The sequence below is a fragment of the Mesocricetus auratus genome, unplaced genomic scaffold (assembly GCF_017639785.1).
Source record: "Mesocricetus auratus isolate SY011 unplaced genomic scaffold, BCM_Maur_2.0 Super-Scaffold_100014, whole genome shotgun sequence".
In the NCBI taxonomy this organism is placed as follows: Eukaryota; Metazoa; Chordata; class Mammalia; order Rodentia; family Cricetidae; genus Mesocricetus; species Mesocricetus auratus.
Genome location: NW_024429197.1, coordinates 29,014,194 through 29,036,394, shown reverse-complemented (window position 1 = coordinate 29,036,394; position 22,201 = coordinate 29,014,194). Strand labels below are relative to the sequence as shown.

The window sequence follows — 22,201 nt, the reverse complement described above, 5'->3', positions numbered from 1 at the left end:
CTCATCAGGTAGAACAAAGGCAGTGGAGAGTGGAAGGTATTTATTATACAGCAGTGTTCCTCAGTCTCTTTGAGGCTGGGCGAGAAATTCAGGCAGGACAGCCTCAAATTAAGATTTTAATGACTTCCATTTAGAAAACACATTTCTTCTGTCTGCCAGGCATGGTTTTTGAATTCACATTTGAAAGTGAAAAATGAAGCTTCTTAGTTGCACAAACGCTTGCCTCTATCTGCTGCATGTGTGTGTGCATTAAGAAACAAATGTACATTGCCTCAACCTACTTACATGTGTGTCCATTAAGAAATGAATGCATATTGTCTCCACCTGTTTGCATGTGTACATGCATCAAGAAACAAGTGAATTGCCCCTACCTGCTTGAATGGATGCATCTACTGAGAAATGAATGCACAGTGCCTAGAGAAGTGGAGGATTCTTGAAGTATTTATTGCAAAAGCAACTCTGAGCCAAATTAGGATATTTAAGTTACCTAAGAAGTATGAGGAGGCCTCAGATAGTAGATCAGTATTTATCCCAGGCATACAAATGGACTTTGGGAGCCCATTCCACATGTTGGGATGTTATCTCAGCATGGACACATGGGGAGGGCCTAGGCCCTGCCCAGGATGATATGACAGACTCTGAAGATCCCCCATGGAAGGCCTCACTCTCCCTCGGGAGCAGAGGGGAGATGGAGTTGGGGACTTGCAGGGGGTTTGTGGGGGTCGGGGGAAGAGGGTAGGGAGCTGAGATTGACATGTGAAGCAAGGTTGTTTCTAATTTAAATAAAATAAAAACAAATAAATAAATAAAAAGAAGTATCAGCCCCACAAGACTTTGGATGTTGTTCCTTGGGGGTGTTGAACATTATATTTGTAAATGAACAATCAGTTGATTGTGCAAGAAATTTAAACAGGACTCAAATGGATTAAAAATTTCTGACTGAAATCATCATCTGGTCAGTGTGTAGTTTTGGGTCAAAGAGGTAAGTACTATTTTGATTTGAGCAGTGATCACATGGTGTGGTTATAGACACAGAACACACACATGCATTCTCTCTCTCTCTCTCTCTCTCTCTCTCTCTCTCTCTCTCTCTCTCTGTGATAGAAATAACCCTAAGTAAATGCTGTCGGCCTTCTGTGACATGCAATTTTTCATCCTAGCAAAATATAATGTACCCTGGACCTCAAAGAAATTTAATAATCTCTCCGAATTCTTGATTTGCTAGAGCTCCCTACAAACACCCACGGAAACTATATTTGCCTGGGGATTTAAGGTAATGGACAGACAGCTGCAACAAGATGAATTTTCTTATTCCACATTAAGCAGACACATTGTGCCTATGTTGGGAAGAGTGTGTGCAGGGAATGTCCTTCTAAGGACGTGTTCAGAATCCATTTAAAGATCTACATCTATTTGTGAAACTTTCTGCATAGACCTATTATTGGGGGTCAGGAATGAACTACATGAATGAGAAGCATAACAACTTTTCATATTCCAACACCAGCATGACCCCCAATGAGTGGTAACTATCACAGGGTTAATTACAGAGCTTTTAGACCCTACAAGCATGTTTGTGAGTCTGTTATTTCTGGGGGAAGCTATTTGTTTGCATGCTCATTTTCCTCTACAAATGAGACATGGTGGTTTGTATTTAGAGAAAACTAAAGGGACCTTTTGAGTTCAACTGTTGAGTTGCAGGCTGACTTAGAGGTTTAATATTTAGCTTGGTTAATTAAATTCTATTCTATGCCCTGAATTTAATTATCCCAACTGATGTGGTAATTTAATATAATAATAAAAAGGGGTTAATGAGAAATGGAAGAGAATTGGACTATTCATTCATCTGGATCGGTGGGGGCATTTTTTTCTTGAAGTGCCAGTTTATGGATGGTGATATTTTATTGAGTATTATGAATTTTCAATTAGTGAGAAAATGGAAATGAAAGATAGACAGTAGATCATCAAGGAGTGATCACATTTGGAAATAGGTACAAAGCTCATTCTCTAAAGTTTGGGGCAGATTTTAATGTGACTTCATGATAAGGTAGGCACTTATCATCTTCATAGGTTGTGGCTAAATCATGTTCTTTTTACACTGTGCAAGCAAGTCTTTGTGTGGAGTTCCTTATCAAATAGAAAGTCAAATCATTGCTACTTCTGAACAAAAGAAGGTTCAATAATAAAAAGATGATCTTCCTTGTTTGGTTGTTACTTTTCTGAACAAATGGTCTGCTTCCTTAATACAGCACTTAAACTGATGCCAGTGGAGGACAAGGTAAGAAAAGCAGACCCCAGTGATATTCAAACCTACTGGAAACTTGCTTTTTTTTTCAGGTTATGTGCTTCCATTACCCATGAGACAAGGACCATGTCATCTACTCTTCACACACTACTGAAAGGATCAAGTGAGAGAATGCAGCAGCCTCTACACAGCGTGCCTGATGGATGCTTCGCAAAAGGGACCTTTTTCCTCTGAATGAGCCACAAGTATTCTTATAATTAACAGATAGCAATGTGTCATAATGTTAGATAAAATGCCAAATATGGCTCAACAACTAGTACAGTGTGCCTCAAACTATAAAGGACCTGGTTCACCCTGGTATTTGGTTCTATGTAAATTTGCCTTCAGACAGAGATCTTGCATTACTAACAGGCTCTCAGATGGTAAGGATAATGTTGGTTGGGGGCCACACTTTCAGTAGCATTGAACGAGGGCATTGATTTCTAAAGACTGAGTAAACCTTGAGAGACTGGGCTAGGTTGCAAAACAGAACTTTACACTTTTTTATTATTTAATGAGAATATCAGGGAACTCTGCATATACTACAGAAAAAAGTTTAAATGAACACATTTAAAAATTTGGGAAGCTCAAATTCATTCTACACACTTTCATTTATTGTCTGGACAGATAAAGTACAAATAATTCAAACACAACAAGATTATGAAAAAAACATTTACAATACTTTCCCTCAGAAATCATCTAAACTAGCAAGATTAACATGAAGTCATTCATTTATAACTAAAGTATACAACTGCCTGGTCCTAAGATTTTTTTTCCTTTTTTTCCCCCAGATTGAACACATCATAGAGAAGAGATTTTGGCGTGCCTTTTCCATGAATGCTTAGCAAATGCATCAGAACTTTGCCAGCAAACTGCATTCATTCATAGCAGGTGACGTAAAAAGGTTTCCCTGAATGTTGAACGAGTGTTCTCTGAACTGAAATCTGGTGTTATTTATTTATTTTCTCCAAAAACTGAAAAGAGGAAAAAAATAGAAAAAAAATTTAAAGGAGTAGTCTATGATGCAGCCTTGGTTTTTGTTATCTGTCTACCACTACGACGACTACTACAAAGTTTGCCTCTTTAGTGTGCAAACAACAGTCCTGTCTACATGCGCTTAGTGGGTTCAGCATGGGAAAAAATGCACAAAATAAGCACAAGTTATAAATAACCATAACATTTTATTACCATTAAGACTAAACTTGTATTGAAAAGATTTTATGTAACAAGACAAGAAAAGCAATAGCAAATTTTACTATCAACTAGATTATGCATAGCGAGTAACTGTTTCTATTACCCAGGGAAGAGCATGAACTCTTGGATTTTTTTTGTTTCATTTTTGTTTTAAATATATAACCGTACAAAGCACAAACGTACTAAAATGATCAGTGCACTGGACGTGGGAGTTTGCTCCCACAGTCGTTTTGTTCCCTTAGCTCTGTTTAGTTTTCCCCAATCTGAATTACATTAAAATAAAGACCCAGTTGTTTTTTTTTAATTTTTCTACTGTGCAGTAAGAAAAAATATTCACAACAAACATGACAATATATCAAACAATAGTTCTACACAAGTTACCTTGATACCTCTTTAACTGTCACTTAAATATCATAAGAAAACATTTTAAGACATATACAAACAAAACTAGCCAACTGTTACAACTTATAATAAATTAACCAAAGAAAAAATAACTTTATATATATATATTTATATTATATATACACATACACACACAACAGAATGACACAATAATATGCTTCTTCCCAAAGTTTAAGTAAACAAATAAGTAGTCTAGCCAATCTAGCTATATTTGATCTTGGCCATAGGCATCATCACATCTGCAATTAAATAAATAAGTGTTTCAAGCAACATAAACAGTGTTTCAAATGTACCCACACAGCCCAATTTTATCAGCATGGGCTACAAAGTGAATTCGAAAATTGCTTAATGAATGTAAAACAAATGTATCTTTTTTTTCCTCTCCTAAACACGTTTACATTTAACTATGATACTAAGATATGTAAATAATTTTGTAGCACCTACTGCTCAAACTAAGGAAGTTTTATATTAAAAGGAAAATTAATCTTTTTAAGTTTTGTTCTGCTGACATCCCATACTGATGACTTAAAGAAAAACTGTCTTTCAACTCATCTCCTTGCTTTTGGGTTTTGACTGTGGGGAACTGTGGTACCCTGGGTAGAATGAACACTCCTTTCCCCTAGCAATTAATATTTTTTATTATTATTACATGCTATGAAAAGATATGAAGATCATCTGTTTATAGCCCATCCTTCAAAAAACAGTCTACGAATCCAGTTTAAAACACACATCTTGATCTCTAAAAAGTTACCAGTGCAGTATGAACGTGACAAAGTTGTCAATTTCCCCTAAATTAGCCAGTCAAAATATTTTTTTCTCAAATCCAGATTCTCTTGTAAAAATTCTTTATATTTTATAAAAATAGATTTTTCTTGAAACCCATTTTCAGCAAAGAGACCACCTCTTTGGCAACAATGTTAATGTTATTAAATTGTTAATGTCATCAGGTACCCCCTTTCCCCATCCCCTAACAGAAGACTGTTTTAGTTCACATGATATAAAAGAAAAAAGGAAAAATAAAAAAATTTGCAAAAGTGTTTTTCATTTTTGCAATTTTTATTATTCCTCTTTAATTTGTGTGGGGGGTTTTAACCAATCTGATTAGATCAACATTTTGACAAAAAAGAAAAATCTTTTTTTCTTCCTTTGAATCCCATTACTTTGTAAAAATTGTTTATTATTTTTTTGTGTTTTTTGTTTTTCTTCTTCAAATGAGCGAATGGTCATCTTAAAAAGACCCACCTTCAAGGAAGGTAGTAAAGTTAGCTGGCTGGGTAAAAATCCCTGCACATCGCTATCTATGTATATTATATTCAACAACGACAGCTATGAAAGAACATTCAATGCATCAAAGGTATTTTTTTTGTTTTTTTTTCTTTTTTTCTAAGCATTATAAAATCCTTTCCTGGTACACCTCAGGATAATCCATGTTTTAATACTTAGGCAACACGGGCTTATAAAGTCCATGGTTGAATATAAGCCTTGGAAAGTTTGTCTCTCTCTTTTGTGTATGTGTGTGCGCGCGCGTGTTTTGTTCGTATATATTTATATATATATTTTAATAAGTAAGGGTGAGAAATTCAGGACTTGTGGGCTTTGTTGGTTTTAAAGGAAACTTGCAACACTCTGTCTCCCAGACGATAACCATTGAGGCTGGCAATGGCCATGGCTGCCTCATCGTAGTTGGTCATGGTGACAAAGCCGAATCCCTTGCACTTGTTGGTGTTGAAGTCACGGATGACCTTGACGTTGTTCACTGCGCCAAAGGGACCAAAGAGCTGCCAGAGGACACTCTCATCAGAATCAGGGGACAGGTTATAGACGAAGATGCACCAGCCTGTTCCTGTGTGACCAGGGATGTTCATTCCCACAAGACTTGTCATCCCGTCAATAGTGATTGGGGAGAACCTGGGGGGACAAGCAGAAGGGGGGACTGGTCCAGACATCAGTCTGACCATGGATGACACACAGATGCACAGACACAGACACGGGGCAAAGGGCTAGTGAGTGTTTGCAGGAGTCTTCAGGGTTCAAAGCCAAAATGCAAACGCTAACATCATTGATATTTCTTCTGATGGCGTGACTTGACAGCTAAGGCATGTACATGCCAAAAGAATGGCCAAGTCATATCCTAAAAGTCCCGAGAGACCCCAAGATCAAGACTTCAAACAGTTCAAACACAGTATATGTTCATGCATTGACCCACCCCAAACCTACCCCATCATACACTGTGAGTTCTCAGGGAAGGGACTCTGTTCCATCCATTCTACTGTTGGGTTTGTTCATTAAGTGGAGTGCATGTGGGCTCTCATAGACATGAGACCCATAGGAAAAATACATGTTATTTGGTTGAGGGAGTGACAATCTGTCTGAGGTCAATGTTTGGAATTTTTTGCTCTGTTATTTTTTAGGCAGATTAAGGGATGGCTCTAGAAGAGCCCAACTGCACCATCATCACAGCCCCTCCACTTACGTCTGTTAAAGACCTCTTGGTGTTACTGAGGTTGTAGATACGTGAGGATGTATCTTGCTATTAACCAGATGAGTGGCTCATGTTTCATTAAGCATTTATTCATAAGGGTTCTCCCACAGAACTGGAGCAGTAATAATAGATGTGCTACTCCTTGATACTATATCATCTCAAATCCACCTCTGAGCATCACTAGAAGAGTCCTTAAGTGGTTTGTGTAGTCATAAAGTTTGAATTGCTATATATTAGAAATACCTTGGTACAACAACTGTTATATTAGGTTAGAAATTTCAATTCTTTGTGTAGTCTTGAAGAGAAAAAAAATCCCTTCAGATTTTATTCACTGTCTGATAAAATAAACCTATGTGGCATTTGTGATGGAAGAAACAGGATACCAGAGTCTATGTCAGAACAGTATTGTCAACAAATAACTGAACTTATACAGGGAGTTTTGATCTATTCATTGATGACCAGTATGCTTTACTTTTGGATGATTTTTTTAGGGATGAGGGTAGGAAATTGGAGAAGAGGAAGTCCAAAATAGACAGGAGGATGGAACAAAGTGGAAGTTATGACTGTTTTAAAGAGAAAGCAGACACTATTGGAGATTTAGAAGTCTTAATAAAATTTCATATTTAACTAGAATTTAGATAATCATATGGCTGCCAAAGATATGCTGAGCATAACAACTCAGTAGACATAATTTTTGCTATTATTCACCAAAGCAAGTTTCTTTTTAGCTTAAAAATAACAATAAAACAAAAGCAAAACCATTAGTGGTACAGATCCTTAAAGGGGTGAAATGGTTTTGTTATTACTTGTATTATTTCTAAAGAATGTCAGAGCTAGGAAAGTGGTTTTATGTAGGATTGCCACTCTAGGTAGGATGGAGGCTACATCCAGATCTAGGTTCAATAAAAAGGAGAATCCTGTTATCAAATAGTGCTGGCTGTGCTGTATTGGGTTGCACTGGGCTGGATTGGACACTGGATGATGTAGCAATACATGGTGCACAGACCAGTCTTTCCTAGTCTCATGTGTATTACAAGCATCACCTTTTCTCCATAGCATTTGATGCTAACTCACTAACAATGGAGAGCAGCAAAGGTATGGGACAGACTTAAAAAAGGATGCAGACTGCCTGGGGGAAGTAGGCAAGCAGTATGTTTGACATGTGGAGATAAGTCACAGTCCAGTCAGCCTTACTGGTGCTGGGATTGAGATTCAAGAGGCCGGTACTATGTTAATGAAGTCTGCAGTCAATTAACTCCCTCTACTATGTGTTCATTTCCAGAGTCAGGGTACTTACCATGTACAACCAAGAGGCAAAAGACCTTCATCAAGAGAGTGTGCTTTGGGCTATTAAAGACCACATCTCTTTCCCTCAGTTTATGAAGGGGCATTAAGCTGTGCATCTCTACTGAGAAAGAAGATGGAGATGCTACATCCTTGGCAGTGCAGTAGAGTCTATCAAGTAACATTTAGGGACCTCATGGATACAGTGACATAACACACCTAACTTCAAAGACTCTGGTTTTAGGTTGGGTCTGGAAAACCTTGTGATTACATTTAGAAAGTCTCAAACCCTTGATCCTGTTTCAGTCCCCAGCCATATAAAGAGGTTTTAAATGGAAGAAACCTCAAATTTACCCCCTCCCCACATATAACTGAGAGAAGACTTATAATAATGGCTATAACCTGTAAAAGGAAACTCTTGGTTGAGGTGCACACAGATACACGTCATTCTCAAGATGTGCCCTAAAATGCACACTAAGGGTGGATGGGAGTCAAAAAGCCATCCATATTTTAACCCATGATTTGGCCAGGGTTTACAGTTTAAAAACAAATCTATTTTTTCCCACTGAAAAATCACAAGACTGTCAGCTATGATTAGCAAAATGTTCTAATTTTGATTTGCTGGGATCTGCCCTCTTAAACTGAATGCTGGCACCAGAAATGCAAAACAGATGCTCAGCAAGTTTGCAAAATCAGCCAGAGAAGTCAGGGCTCTCTCCTCAAGGGAGGCCACCGAGGGCTAGATCACATGACACAGGGCTTCGTAGCTGTAGCTGTGGCACCTGAACCATAGGGAAAGCCCACTCGCAAAAAAAAAAAAAAAAAAAAAAAAAAGGAAAGGTGAAACACACAAATACATTTTTGTGTGCCCTAAAACCCTAAAAGAAACAAAATTAACTGAGGTCCAAAATTAAAATTAAGAATTCGACATGCTGGTGGAAGAAAAAGGAAGAATTAAAAAAAATAAAGTTAGTGAATTAAAAAAAATTCTAGCCCCAGTCTGTGCCAATACGGACATCTGGCAATCTGTGGAGTTTTAATTACCTCTTTACGCCATAGGCCATATTAAGCAAATTGTCCAGCCTGCAAAGAGAAGGAGGGTCTCTGGGTTAATGCCTCACAGATGGCAAGATCACTCAATGGAACTATTAATAAGAATGCTCCATTTTCAAAGAAGAAAAGCTCAACAACTTTCCCCACTGCCCAGGACACTATCTACTGGTAGTTCTCTCTTCCTGTTGCCAATTGCAAGTAATTCATGCCCAGATCAATTCCAGAGTCTAAAGCAAGTGTCTAACGAATCTCATTTTCTCTCAAGGTCTAAATTAATTCAGCTTTCCCCTCTCATCTCTCAGAGCATTTGTGTGGTTTTAACTTTTATGTTGTCTGCGACATTGTTAAAACTGGGGTGTGGGGGGACTGCTCTTAAATTCTTTACCTTTTATTACAACTAAACTTATGGTTAACAACACATGATCACAGACTACACATATGAACAGATCTTTTTTGTTCATCTAGCTGCTTTCACTATATCTGGCCACACCCACAATTTGAAAGGCAGGGAGTTTTTGTGAACTAAGCTTACAAAACAAAACAAAACAAAAAAAGTGTACTACTTACAGTCCCAAAGCACCTCCCAGCAAAACGTCATTATGTTATAATCTCCCTCCATGAGCCACCTTACTTGGGGACAAGCTATTCATACCATGGGGCAGCAGTAACCACAGTTTCCACCATTAGAAGCCTACTGGAAAGGCTTTTTACATAAATGCTACATGTGCTTTCCCACAAAATAGAAATTAGATGGCTCGAACCCTTCATGAAACCATTAACCATTTCAGAGTCATGGGGCATAGGAGGACACATGAAGAGGCTGACTTCTTTCCCTTGCTGTGGCCAGGTGGACTATTAACTATCATAGAGATGAGGACCCCTTATTTTCTCATGTGAGGTTTGACAAAGAGGAAAACCCCTTCATTACAGAGAAGTTAGTATATGGGCAGAATATAGTATTCACTTAGAATTTACTAATGGTAGGTCAAGACCATGCTTCTCCCTTGTACAACAGAGGCTGGTTAAATCTTAACTGCTTGCCTGGGAAAAAACCCACTTCTCATCTCAGAAAATGTCCCACAGGGAACTGTCCATGACTTCCTGGAGGTTGGGTACCCAAAGAAAATACTAGTAAGGTATGGATGAATCTTCCTTTTCATCTTCCCAGAGTATGTGACTTAACAGAGTTAGGTTAACATTAAAGAGAGTCTCTCCTCCCCTGGATTCCAGCACAGTCACCTAGGGAAAGAGGTGAGGACAAGCCACTCCTGGCAAGGGTCTTCCCTGCCTTAACTCTAAGCAGCTGCATATAGCCACATCTCAGTGGTTAGCTCCATCGAAACTGATTCTTCCTGTCTGGCTAAATACAGAGATTTTATTTCTACCAGTGAATCTCAAGTTTAACCAATAGTCACAGTGACAAGCTGGGAGAGGGCTGGGAAGTGTAGTTCTCTTGTATGATTTTATGGGAGTGGCAAATGATGCTCTGGGGGAAGTATCCCATAGTGATGGCTTGGGTGGGGCATAGGCTGTTTGCCTTGTTCTGTTCTTCAGAGATGTAGGTTCTCTGGCTCGTGTACTACTCCATACTATTGCTGGTGTAGTGGGTAGCAGGCACGCCTACCTGAACCTTTGAGCCTGGTGGTGGAGAGGGCCAGGGTAGCGCCTGTTGGGGGACTGGTACAGCTGGGACAGCAGGGCCTGGCTGGACTTCTGGCTGGGGTTGTTGGCAAACTTCACAGTAATCGGTTCTGTAGCACCGCTGGGCTTCTGACCATTCAGCCCTTTGATGGCTTCTTCTGCCTCGATCCTCTTATCAAAGCGGATGAATCCCACCCCTCTAGAGACTCCTGGGGAAGGAAAAAGAACATTTGTAAAGAGTGAACAAACAGTTGGTATGTGTCACTGGGAAGCGCCCGTAGATACTTTGTGGTGACTCAATTCACCTGTTAGGCCAGCAGCTCCTTCAATCTCTGTTCCTCACTAAAAGGCATCTACATGCCTTTCTACCATCATGGATCTGGGCAGATGTCTCCGGTACACAGAACACAGTCGTGTTTCCCTCCATGCCTCTACAATTGCCCTGCCCAGTCCCCTCCTACCTTTAGTTGTTTTAATTGATCACCCAAACACTATCTAGTCCTGCAGAGTGCCTTTCATATCTCATAACTGGAACTGTCATTTATTTGAAAAGCAATCTCGGATCACACACTGCACCCTTTAGGAACATATTCCGTTTTTCTTTTGATCCCTTTGAATGATGTACTTTATGCTGGCCACTTATTCTTTGTCATCTTAAACAGAAACAAATAAAACCTACAAATTACCTTCCCCCAGATCTTTGATATATGCAGATAAAATCCAGACTTTTCAGGATAGTGATTATTGTCTTTGGCAATCTGGTCTCAATTTTCCTACAGAACTTTACACCGGCCACCCTGACCTGCATTGAACAGGCTGTATTCTTTCTTAACACCAAACTCTGGGATATACCATCCTCTGCATCTAGACTGTTCTATTCCTTCCTCCTTTTTATTGCCAGGAAACTGAATCATTCTCCAAAACTCTATTACAAAATTGCCTCTGCCATGGAGCCTTTCCAACAACTACCACAAGGCACAGGACACCTTCTTCTGAGCTCTCATGGGTCACTGGGCAATCCCTAGCAAGTATTTGTCACACTGGAGTCATGTGAGGGCAGGTTCTATATCTCCTTTATCCTTGATCCTGAGTGTCTCTCTGTACAGTGTTTGAGGTGGAGTCAACACCACTGGGAGACGGCTACATGAATCAAATACACATTTACCTCTACTCTCAGGGGAAACATTTCAAATTTGGATCAAATCAGGAATAGGCAAAAGACACTGTGATTGACAGTGCTGTCCAAGCTACCTTATATCTATCTCTTCCTGAGAGGTGCTGGTTGTTGTTGTTGTTGTTTTTCTCTTGTGGATAAAGACCCTAGTACCATAGCCTGGGATCATACCTATGCACTGTTGACCAGTGGGAAATCTGACCTCCCACTTTAGATGACTCCCAATGAGTATAATAAAGCAGCCTGAAGTTCCTTCTACCTGGACCTCACTGTACTATAGTTTGTTTTCACACTGGCTGAAGGCTGAAGGGACAGACTTTGAACACCATAGAACCCCATTCTTAACTAGATGCTCAAATCTTCTTTAATGACCCTACCAGGTAGTTTAGCTGTATTTCCATGGTAGAAACTCTGGCATCTCAAGATGGCCTATTTTAAATTTAGGTACTCCACATACAAGGGTCAGGATTCTGACTGTTCGGGGTCTCCACCCTCACCTTTAACATCTATGAACCTACTTCTGTGGGTAACACGGCACAGATATAAAGGGGAAGCAATTACAAAGAAACAAACCTGTGACTTGATCAACCAGGATGCGAGAGGTGATGATGCGACCGTATTGCGAGAAAAGCTGCTCCAGCTCCTTCTGGGTCATGGTCTTGGGAAGGCCACTAACGTACAGGTTAGCATCCCTGATTGAGGCAGAGCTTGGACGGGCATACGACACCTAAGAGAAGGTGAGAGTGTTATATGTGTGACGGGCACTCATCCTTAGAGTGGAGACTGAAGTAACAACCAAGATGACAGTCCCTTGTCTGTCCTTAGGACCCATGATTCTTGTATAGGAATAATAACAGGAGAACAACAAGAGATGAACAAAAGGAAACTTGTCAACAGGACTTAAAACAAACGCACAGATAAGGGTCTGTAAGTGTGGGACAAATAGCTACTGTATGGCAGCTGTTAAATGCAGAACTACCCACGCGGGAAGTTCTGAAGATTTACCTCCTGGATGTGGGAGTATAGATGATTTACTGTATCCAACACATAATGATCTTTGAATAAACCAAAAAGGAAAAAAAAAAGCTCATGAAATTCTGCTCTGCACATTTCTCTCCATGTCATCCTCCCTACCCCCACCCCTTATCCACAGCATAAAGGCAATCAGGTTCTCTGTAAGATTATTTTTTATGTCCCATCCTTTGTGTCTTTCCAATCTGTTCCCACGAGGTCTGCTCTCGCTGAATGACAAAGTGCTGGTGAAATGGGGTTGAATGAACATCTGCTTGCTAAAGTCCATATGTGACCTTGTAACATCTGCAAGGACCAGTTAGTTGCCTCTAACTTTGAGGCAGGGCAGATAAAACCACAACAAACCAAAGCAGGGCACAGTGGACAAGAGTGAGGGGGAGGACAGTGGGAGAGAAAAGAGCCTCACCGGTGGTTAGAATAAGTTTGGCTTTGCAAATTTGTTCTGCCAGATCTCTCAACTGCTTTTTTTTCCCTCCCCAAAAAGCTAACACAGAAGTGTAAACAGATCTGAAATTCCATCTGCAAGAAGCCAAATCTTTAGCAGTACACATAAGCAAAGCAAACCCCAGCAGTCATTAATTTTAGACTTTCATTTACTTATTTATTTTTTAAGAAAACAACATCAGACATTTGAAATATAATTTACAGCTAGTCTAACAAAAGCACTTTCCTGCTAAAGCTATTTCTGGGGCGGTTGGGGCTCAGAATAGATGATGAAAACAGTCATTTCAGAGTACATCTGACAATGGTGGACAGGAAGGGTCCTATGTGCCTTAGCATTTTTCGGCTGGTAGTTTTATTTAATCTATATAACAGATTCAGGAGACCTGCTAAATCCATTAGAGTGCGTGTGTGTGCTCATGCCTGTGCGATTGTGTATATGTGTGTGATTGTGTGTACACATAAAGCATGGATCCACAGCAAATGTCATCCTAAACCAGAACTTTAACATTAAGAGCTAAATCTTGAATGACAAAGTGGGCCTTATGAGATCTTCATGCAAATAAAATGAGGGCAGAGAGAGGATGAAGGATGAGCAGACCCCTTACTCATGGCACATTCCCCCTTCTTATGACAAGGACACTAGATCCCTTTGTAAGTTCTATGCCTAAAAATAGATGTTGACTCAACAGAAAATGATGTGAATGACTAATCTGCCTTGCTAGCCTCCTCTCACTGATGGAGCCAGGCAGCTGCCTTCAGTATCTCCATCTTCTGGAAACCCATGGATGGTCTAGGATGCTTCTGTACTTGCTACATCTTTCCAGAACATGGCAGAGAAGCAGAGTGGCTTTTACATGATAGATATCTGTGTGCATTTGGGGCTGGAGAGCTGAAGGATCAAGAACTCATGTAACTGTCTGTTATATGGAGTAATTCTACTCCACAGAAAGGGCTCCTATCCCAGTCAACTAAGGGGCAAGAACAGGTTACAACAGAGAAGAACTATTTTTCACCCAGGAGGAAGCAATGGCAGGAAGGCAGGAATCTGTCCACAGTAATAAGGCTCGCCTTGTCTCAGCCTGCCAATTACTGATATTATTTGAATACCTTTGTGTTCTCTCAAAGTTCAATCTCCTCCCTGCATGCCTTCACCCAAGGAGAAAGAGGCCAAATCTGACTCTTGCAAGGGCTTAGCTCACATGCCCCCTTCCTTTGGCAGCTTTCTTTGTGTGACATTGCCTCACCCTGAGATCCTCTTTAGGGGTCCACTCATTCTGATTTGGCGACTTAACTTGCCATGTAGACTCATGGTTTTCTTAAGGTGTGTGCATATGTGTCTCATTTATGTCTGTGGCTCCACCTCTCAGCACAGAGCCTCAAAAAACAAACAAACAAACAAAACGAATGAACACCCACAGCTCATGATGGGTGATGCTGGTGTTTGGCGTTCCTCAGAGCTTGGTTCCTCCACTAAGATGATCACTGAGCCTAGCACCAAGAGTCATAGCTGTGTGCCCTCTCTAAGCAAAGAACTAAGACAGGCTTCTTATTCTCTAGTGCCTGAGATTGGAAAGACAAAGAGAAGTTTGTTTCAGAACAAGACACCACCTGACTTAGCAAATACTTCTGGAGAACCTATTCTGTGTGTTGTCAACACAGCACAAACCAGACATCTTGTCTACCTTCAACAGAGACAACAGGTATCTCATAGAATTTACTAAATAAATATGGGGTGAATGGGAGGATGGATGAGTAAACATAGTGATCCATTGTGTCAACATCACAAGATGTGTGTCATGCCAAGGCTATATCTTAGTGTGACGCAAACACAGGGGAGGAGTAAGTTGCGGGTTAGAATGACCAGGAGAATATAAAGCTGTAGTGAGATGGGTGGAGAGACGGATGAGGAAAGGGTGACCTGTTGGTAGCCCTCTGCTTTGAGGATGGTCAAAGGTTTAGGAAAACATCTGGACATGTACGTTTTCTATCACTCAATGGCTGTACAACACATCAAAAAGACCTCGATGTCTACTGGTTTGGGGCAGCTAGGGCTGGGGTCCAGAAAGGAGCATGTTGAGGGCAGACTGTGCTGGGCAAACTGAGTTGACCCTGGAAAATCAAAGACACAATCACAACTACTTCCCCCAAAGATGATCCTGAGGCAGAATCTCGGCTGAGTTGAGGAGAATTACAGCTGTAGATCCCCAGAGACTGATGTAGGCAGGCACAGGACATCGATGGATCTAAAGGTAAGCAGTATTTAGGTTGTTCTACTCCCAGCCTAAGCCCTGTTCAGCTTTTCTCCTCTGTTTAGAGCCACATATTGTCCTTTTAGACTTCTGTGCAGTACCTCTGAGGAGAGGACCAAGCAAAAGGGATAGGGAAATGATTTGCTCAGTCTGGCATCTAAATGCCCATCCCCAGACCCCAAAAGTTCAGATTTCCTCAAACATTTGTTAAACTCCAGCAAAAGGACTGCAAATGTCAGGCCCTTGGCTAAACTGAAACCTGTCCCAAAATGGTGACCTTAAGCCCCTGCAGAGGGGACTGTATTGTTGGCATATTGAGCTGGTGGCCTAGAGCTCAGGGCTTCCAATGCTGTAGGTAGTGCCCTAGAGAATCTCTCTTGCCTTGAACCACCAGGGTCTTGCTCACCTCATTCATCCAGAATCTTTCATAAGATGATTGGCATTTCTAGGCCAGCATAGCTCTTGTTCTAGACAAAGCTGTGAGTGAAGAAGCCACTCCTCTTTGGGTAAGGGTGACCCAAAGGCATGTGACTGAATGGCTGACTTCACAGATAATCCTGTCAGAGATTTTTCAGTATTTCTACATGCCCTTGATCTCTCTTCTTGTGAGTTAAAAATCTCCCTACCCACTACAAAATGGACACAATAATAACAACAAACTTGAGAGCCCTCATCCTGGAAGTATCTTTTAAAATTTGGGCGGAGCCCAAAAAGGGTTCAGTATCTACTACAGACATTTCTGAAAACATGAGGATCACAACTACATGAGGATCCTATACTATCCCTGGCCATCACTGGCTGATGCAAAGCTCATCTTTTTAGACCTCAGGGACATCCCATTTTTATTAGCCTTCATCCTTCACAGATGCTGGTTAATGTGTTGGGCAGCCACACTTTGAAATAAGTTACTCCAAAGCACATACTTACATTATTTTAACTAAAATTGAGATCCCAATGTAGAATGGAAAAATAAAGAGATTAAGAACAGCTTTGGTGTTGAGCTTTAGCTATGAATCCTGTTTATTTTCCAGATGTGTGACTTTGTGCCTTTCTGGGTGGCATCACTTGAGTAACATAGCTCAGAAACTCTCTAGGAGATCCACTTGCATGTAAGATTCCTAGGCATAAAGACTGGTCCCAAAGTAAGTACTCAATAAACTGTGACTTTGACAGGGTTGCTAAGTAAACAATCCTTTTCTAGACACGGGGGAGCTGAAATGTGTACAACAGTTCCTGACATGCAGGACTGCTAGTCTAGCCAAGGAGACGCATACAGCTTCATTATTTGAAGATCAGGCTACAGATTTTCTGCAGTCTGTTTTAACACCCCATTCTCTGAGTGAATACAAACTCCCCAGAGCAGGCAGGTCCCCAGGGAATATTCATTCTAAAGAAACCAGGAGAATGGCATCAGAGAGCAGACTCGAGAGGGGCCAGGGCTTCTATGAGCAAGCCCTCCTAGAGACCTGTAATCCCACCTGTGGGAACCAGGAAAGCAGAGAGCAGCCAGCTGGCTCCTGGAAACAACAACTTTGATTGTGAGGATTGGTTTACCTCTGTGCCTGTGGATGAAGAAGCCCTCCTCGTAAACAGGACAGGTGTCTGCTTTTGCGGCTCCAACTTTTATGTTCCTCTCTGCACCTGCCACCTGATAATGCTGTTCTAAAAGGATATTGGGGGGTGGAGCCTCATGGTAACACTTCAGAAGCAGTTTGCTCCCATCACATTTTCCCTCTTCGGAACTCCCCAATGTGTCTTAGATACCTTGTGATGAAAGTCGGACTCCTTTACGTAGGTACTCAGCGCATCTGGCCCTGGCATCTGGCCCAGCCTCTCATCTCCCATTGACCTCTACATGCACACTATGCTTCATTTCAGACAAAAACGTAAGTCACAGGTTTGTGGATGTGTATTGAAACTTTCTACCTCCACGCCTTTGTTCTTGCTGCGTGCTTATCCTCACAGCAAAATGAATTCTTGATTACCCTCCTAGGCCTTGTCATGTCCTCCTTGAGGCCCAAGCACACTTGGCTACTCTTTCCTTGAATGCTATGGGAAGTGTCTGTATCAGTGGCTACAGCTATCAGACCCTATGACCCATGACCCATCACAGTCTTCTGCCTGACACCTGACCTCCGCCATCAGGCTGCCTGTCATGGCAAACTCAGCACACTCACTTTCACTTTTAGTTTCAAACCTTTACTAAGGCAGGAGCTCAGAACTGAAACTAAGTATTAGTTTCAATTAAACTTTAGCGAATGGATTTAATATATTTTCCCAGGAGCTGACTCTAAGGGGAAAGAGGCATGGAGTTAGGAGTATCTAAAGGTACCGTAAGCATATCTAATACACAGTAGGGCAGATGTCTTTTTAGGAAAGTTGCGATGATAGGTTTATGCACCTTGAGACTTCTTTTTAAAAATCTACCAGGCTGGACTGGAGAGACGGCTCAGCAGTAAAAGACTCAGCTCACAACCAGGAGAATCTCCCGGACTGTCAAAGGCACATGCTTAGCTCAAGGCTCTCTCTGTCTGACTGGGATCTCTAAGTGGGTGAGATGTGGGAGAGGTTTCTCATCGTGATTAGGGGAAGAGCATATTCCAGACATGGAGCTGCAGATTCCTGTCCACTGAATTGCAACTCCCGTCTCTTGCTTCATGGAAGACAGGTAGGAGTGTTGTAGCTGTTTGGAAACTCCATACTACTTCCTACCATCAGGGCTCCTGACTCTGTTGTCTGTGCCTCAGTAAGTGTCAGATTCTCTCTTTTAATGCACCCCAAAACAGTTGAATAGAATAAGGGTTCTACCCACTCCCTCTCAGTGACTGTCATTCACCCTAGGGGTAACCCTACTCATCTTTATCCCTGGGAGCATTTGTTGAGCGTTCACTGAAAGCCATGATTGGCTACACATGAAAAATCAGTATTTCCATTTTCCAGATGATAGACTCTGGTGCAGTGAGATCAAGTACTTTGCCAAGGTCATCTGAACTAAGACAGACTCAGATATGACTCAATGTTCTGGGATCTTTCCACTGGGCCATACCAACCTGGACAGTGAAATAAAAGCCATGTTCTTGGCACAAACTGTTACTCTTCTTGGGAAGGTACTAAGTTGGAGTGCTCATGCTGTAATATTTTATTAGACTATTAGATCTGGGAAGAAGCATCCCCAAAGAGGGCATATGTTTGAGGAAGGGAAGTGAACTGCCGAAGATCATCCTTATAGTTTTATAACAGAGCTATGGCTTCACTATCCTGACTCAGAGTTCTCTGGAATGGGCAACAAGGGGAAGGAAAGGAGGGCTGGGCACTTTAACTGATGAGTCTCCTTGCCCCCGAGCCTCATGATTACTATGCAGAACTGACTCTACTCCTCAGGGTCACAGTTGTCCTAGGCCAGCATCATCCCACAGAACTTTCTGGAATTAGAAAAACATTTGATACCCATAAGGTTTGATGGTAACTACTAGCTACACATAGTTTCTGAGCACTTCAAACAGTCTGTATGTGACTAAGAAACTAAATTTTATTTAATTAACTCAAATTGCCATATGAAGCTAGTGGCGACTACATTGATCCGAGCAGCTTCAGGCACAGAAACAATGCAAAGTTGTAGCATCTCAGAGCTAGGAGGGCATACAGGCACATCTAATCAGAATTCATGCTGGAACATTATCCAGACAGGTTCCATTTGAATGGCTCTGACGATGAAGGACTCTTTCCTATTCAAGACCTATACCATACTTTTAGCTATATAGGTTTTCTTCCCAGCTATTTTAAATGTAAGGTTGAAGCAATGTCTTAGCCTCACTGCAAACTTTTCTTTCCAGGAGAATGGAACAGTAGCTTTCATGGGGTAGATATATGGGTGCACACCTCTCTTTTCATCTTTGTCATTCACCTTTGGACAGCATTTGAACTTCAGGGCTCTTTAAAACTGGGAGATGAAAAAGGACACAAGACATCTGGTGGACTTGGGCAAGAGAGGCCCACTGTTTCCTCTAATGTGGAGATATAACCCCAACAGCTCTCTCTCTCTCTCTCTCTCTCTCTCTCTCTCTCTCTCTCTCTCTGTGTGTGTGTGTGTGTGTGGTGCTCGCACATGTGTGCTCGTATTTTTGAGGAGCTCATAGAAAACCATTGACTTCTTTTACATTCGTAAATGTGCTCAAACTCCACCCAAGCACTTCTAAAACTTGAGTGTGCCCCCAACTTGTACCTGTTCAATTTTGTTTTGTAATCCAGGCCCAAGACACTGAGAATAACCTTCAGGATGCTAGGATCCTATCATGTTCAGTGGGCTGAGAAGGCAGAACTGTTTCTATTTCCAACCCTGTATATCTGTATGCACTTGAAATAATTCAGTCAAAGAAAGTTAACAGGGCACTTGAATCAGAGCAGCAAATGCATTTTTCCCACGAAAGAGGGGGTGGCAGCCAGTACAGCTGGTGCAACTGGGTATCTCCAGTTTCATTGGCCTATCCCCGGTCCTTTCCTTGGGGGATCCAGTGACACCAGTGTCCTTGCTGACCTTTGCAGCAAAGGGTTCCGGTACCCTCTGAGATACAGCCATCATGTGGGGGTGGTGCCTTTTTATTATTAACAAGATAGAGGCAGGCAGGCTATTATTTCTGGGTGGGGTGATTTCCGTCAGCAAAAAATGATCTGCTAACTCTCTGGGAAACATTAAGAGCCTCGATAGGAGAAATAATTGCTTATGCTGAGTGCAAAGAAAAGATGCCTCAGCAGAATGGAAGCCTTTAGCAAGGCAGGTGGATAGCTGAGGAAGTGGGGAGGGAGGAGGCTCTGCTGCCCATGGCCCCTGGCAAGGGAAAGAAGTGGTGGAGTGAATGGGAGCCTGCAAAGCTCAAGCGTGGAGAGATCCCTAGAGGCGCTGCTAGTGCGATTAGAAGAAGAAAGAGAAAACGTTGAAATCCTTAAGCGGCATCCTTACAGGAGAGGCAGAATTACCAGCCCACTTCCTCCCGAGAGAAGAAGAGCCTCTTTCCTAGCTGGGGTCTCTGAAGACCTGGGCTGCTGCCTAGTGATAAGGTACTTTCTTATTTCCCACCTCCGTCCAACAGTGCCAGCTCTTAGGGATTCACCCAGAATGGCAGAGGCATCCCTCTGAAACCGAGACTTGGTGCTGAGATTGCTCACACCCTCGTTTGCACACCAGCTGTGCTCTGGAAATGTTTTATTATACCAAGTTGTAATTTTACCATGCAATTATTAGAAAAAGTCATAAAGCCATTTTAACACATAATTCAATGAAGAAAAACCCCAAATACAGATATACACTTATACCACACACATACACACATTCCATATTATGCAAAGACATGCCCCTCCCCTGAAAAAAAAAACAACCAAAATCCGACCACAGCATTCTACAAAATGCTGGTTTGTGGCCAAACACTCCACATGCACACTATCAACAGATGGATCATAATGGAACTTATTTGGATCAGACTGACTCCCACTTACACCCTTCACAACTCCCTATCTCCCTTCCAACATCCAAGGGGAAGCCCTGTAACCTGAAACCACTCTCACAGCAACTTGCATAGCTAAGTGCCCCCTCCCCACAGGCACATGTGCACACTTGCCAGGAGTGAAGCTGCAGAGTTAGAGCAAGCAGTGAACACATCTCTACTCCTGCTTCTCCCGCTTAGGTTAAAGCCTGAAGAGGAGTTCCATCACTGAAAGGTTTAGCAGAAGTGATTCCAAGCCTTCAAATCCCAGTTAGACTATGTTTTACCAGAGCTTCTCAGGGCAACTTGAATATCAATCCAGCACAAACCTGCTTGGATCACTCCTGTTTTGAGGGCCCTTCCTTTCTTCCTTTTCCCCTCTCTCCCTCTTCTCCTTGTGCCCCCTCCATTTTGCTGTCATGCCCAGGCTGACCTTGAAGTCATAATAATTTCTCTGTCTTAGCCTTCTGGGTGTTGGAATTACCATTACATCCAGCCCCAGTTTTGTTTGTTCTTAATTATTGTTACAAGGAGCTGAAGCAAAGGTAAGTTGATTCAGCTGAGCATTTCTTAGTAAGAGGCTGAAGTGACAGTGTAAATTCGGAAGCTGCTCTTTCAGAGTCGGCTAGGATAGGCATCAGTTGTCAAGGGGTATCAGGGAATCATTTCCAAGAACTCAAAACCTGTTCTCCCAGTGTTCTCAGAGTCTTGTTGGAGACAAGTAGGAAAAAAAACCACATTATTAGTTATATCTATTCATAGTTCATCATATCAGTAAAAATTTAAAGCCACAAAAGCCTGGATAATATCAACCACTGGCTAGGAAACAGTGATACGTTAGTCTAAAATTGTAAATCAAAAATAAAGAAATATATACCAACCCCATCCCCCAAAACCAAAAACCTAGAAAAACTAACAAATAGCACCCCAAACCCTAAGTGAGGTAAATTATCTTCCCTGTGGCAAACCCATGGTCCACACTACTCTGTGGCCCCATAAGACACCTGAATTGGAGAATTTGTAGGCCGTTGCTATCTGTGGTACACTTAAATGAAATCAAGGGCTTGAGAAGATATTCAAAGTCCAGTGTGTCTCCGAGTTAATGGCAAATGTTCTGAACCATAAGTTCATCTATGAAGAATCTGGAGGAACCACACAGTTCATTTATTTGCTTTTTATATTTTCTTACCATGCCAGGGAATTAACCCTTGTATTGGCAGAGCCAAAATACCCACCCGCATCCCCTCACAAGGTTCACAGGCTGCTAGGCAAACATGCAGTTTGACATTCCAACACTAAGGACCCACTGCCAGAGAATTATTTTTAAAGCTTTAAAAAAATCCTCCAACTGTCATTTACCCACTGTGTGATCCTAGGTAGAGTCTTCTCCCTTGAAAGAAGTCTAATCTAAAGAACAATTTCTCCAGATTCCCACTCACAGCTACTCATTGCAGGTATATTTCACACATCATGACCTCTCTCTGCCAA

At 41.6% G+C, this 22,201-nt stretch overlaps 1 protein-coding gene across 6 annotated transcripts in view; it reads right to left on the bottom strand.

Annotated features, from left to right (window-relative positions):
- Window positions 1-2,873: 2,873 nt before the first annotated feature.
- Elavl4 (ELAV like RNA binding protein 4) overlaps window positions 2,874-22,201 on the bottom strand; it is a 128,796-nt gene continuing 109,468 nt past the window's right edge. For 5 of the 6 annotated variants that reach the window (XM_040756968.1, XM_021228384.2, XM_005072107.4 and 2 more), the window contains exons 4-7: window positions 12,085-12,238; window positions 10,321-10,546; window positions 8,688-8,726; window positions 2,874-5,827 (exon numbers count right to left, since the gene is read on the bottom strand). In XM_040756968.1, coding sequence (XP_040612902.1) covers window positions 5,458-5,827; window positions 8,688-8,726; window positions 10,321-10,546; window positions 12,085-12,238 — 789 coding nt within the window. In that variant the 3' untranslated portion in view covers window positions 2,874-5,457. The remainder of the gene's footprint in view (window positions 5,828-8,687; window positions 8,727-10,320; window positions 10,547-12,084; window positions 12,239-22,201) is intronic. The other variant, XM_021228386.2, reaches the window with a different exon arrangement.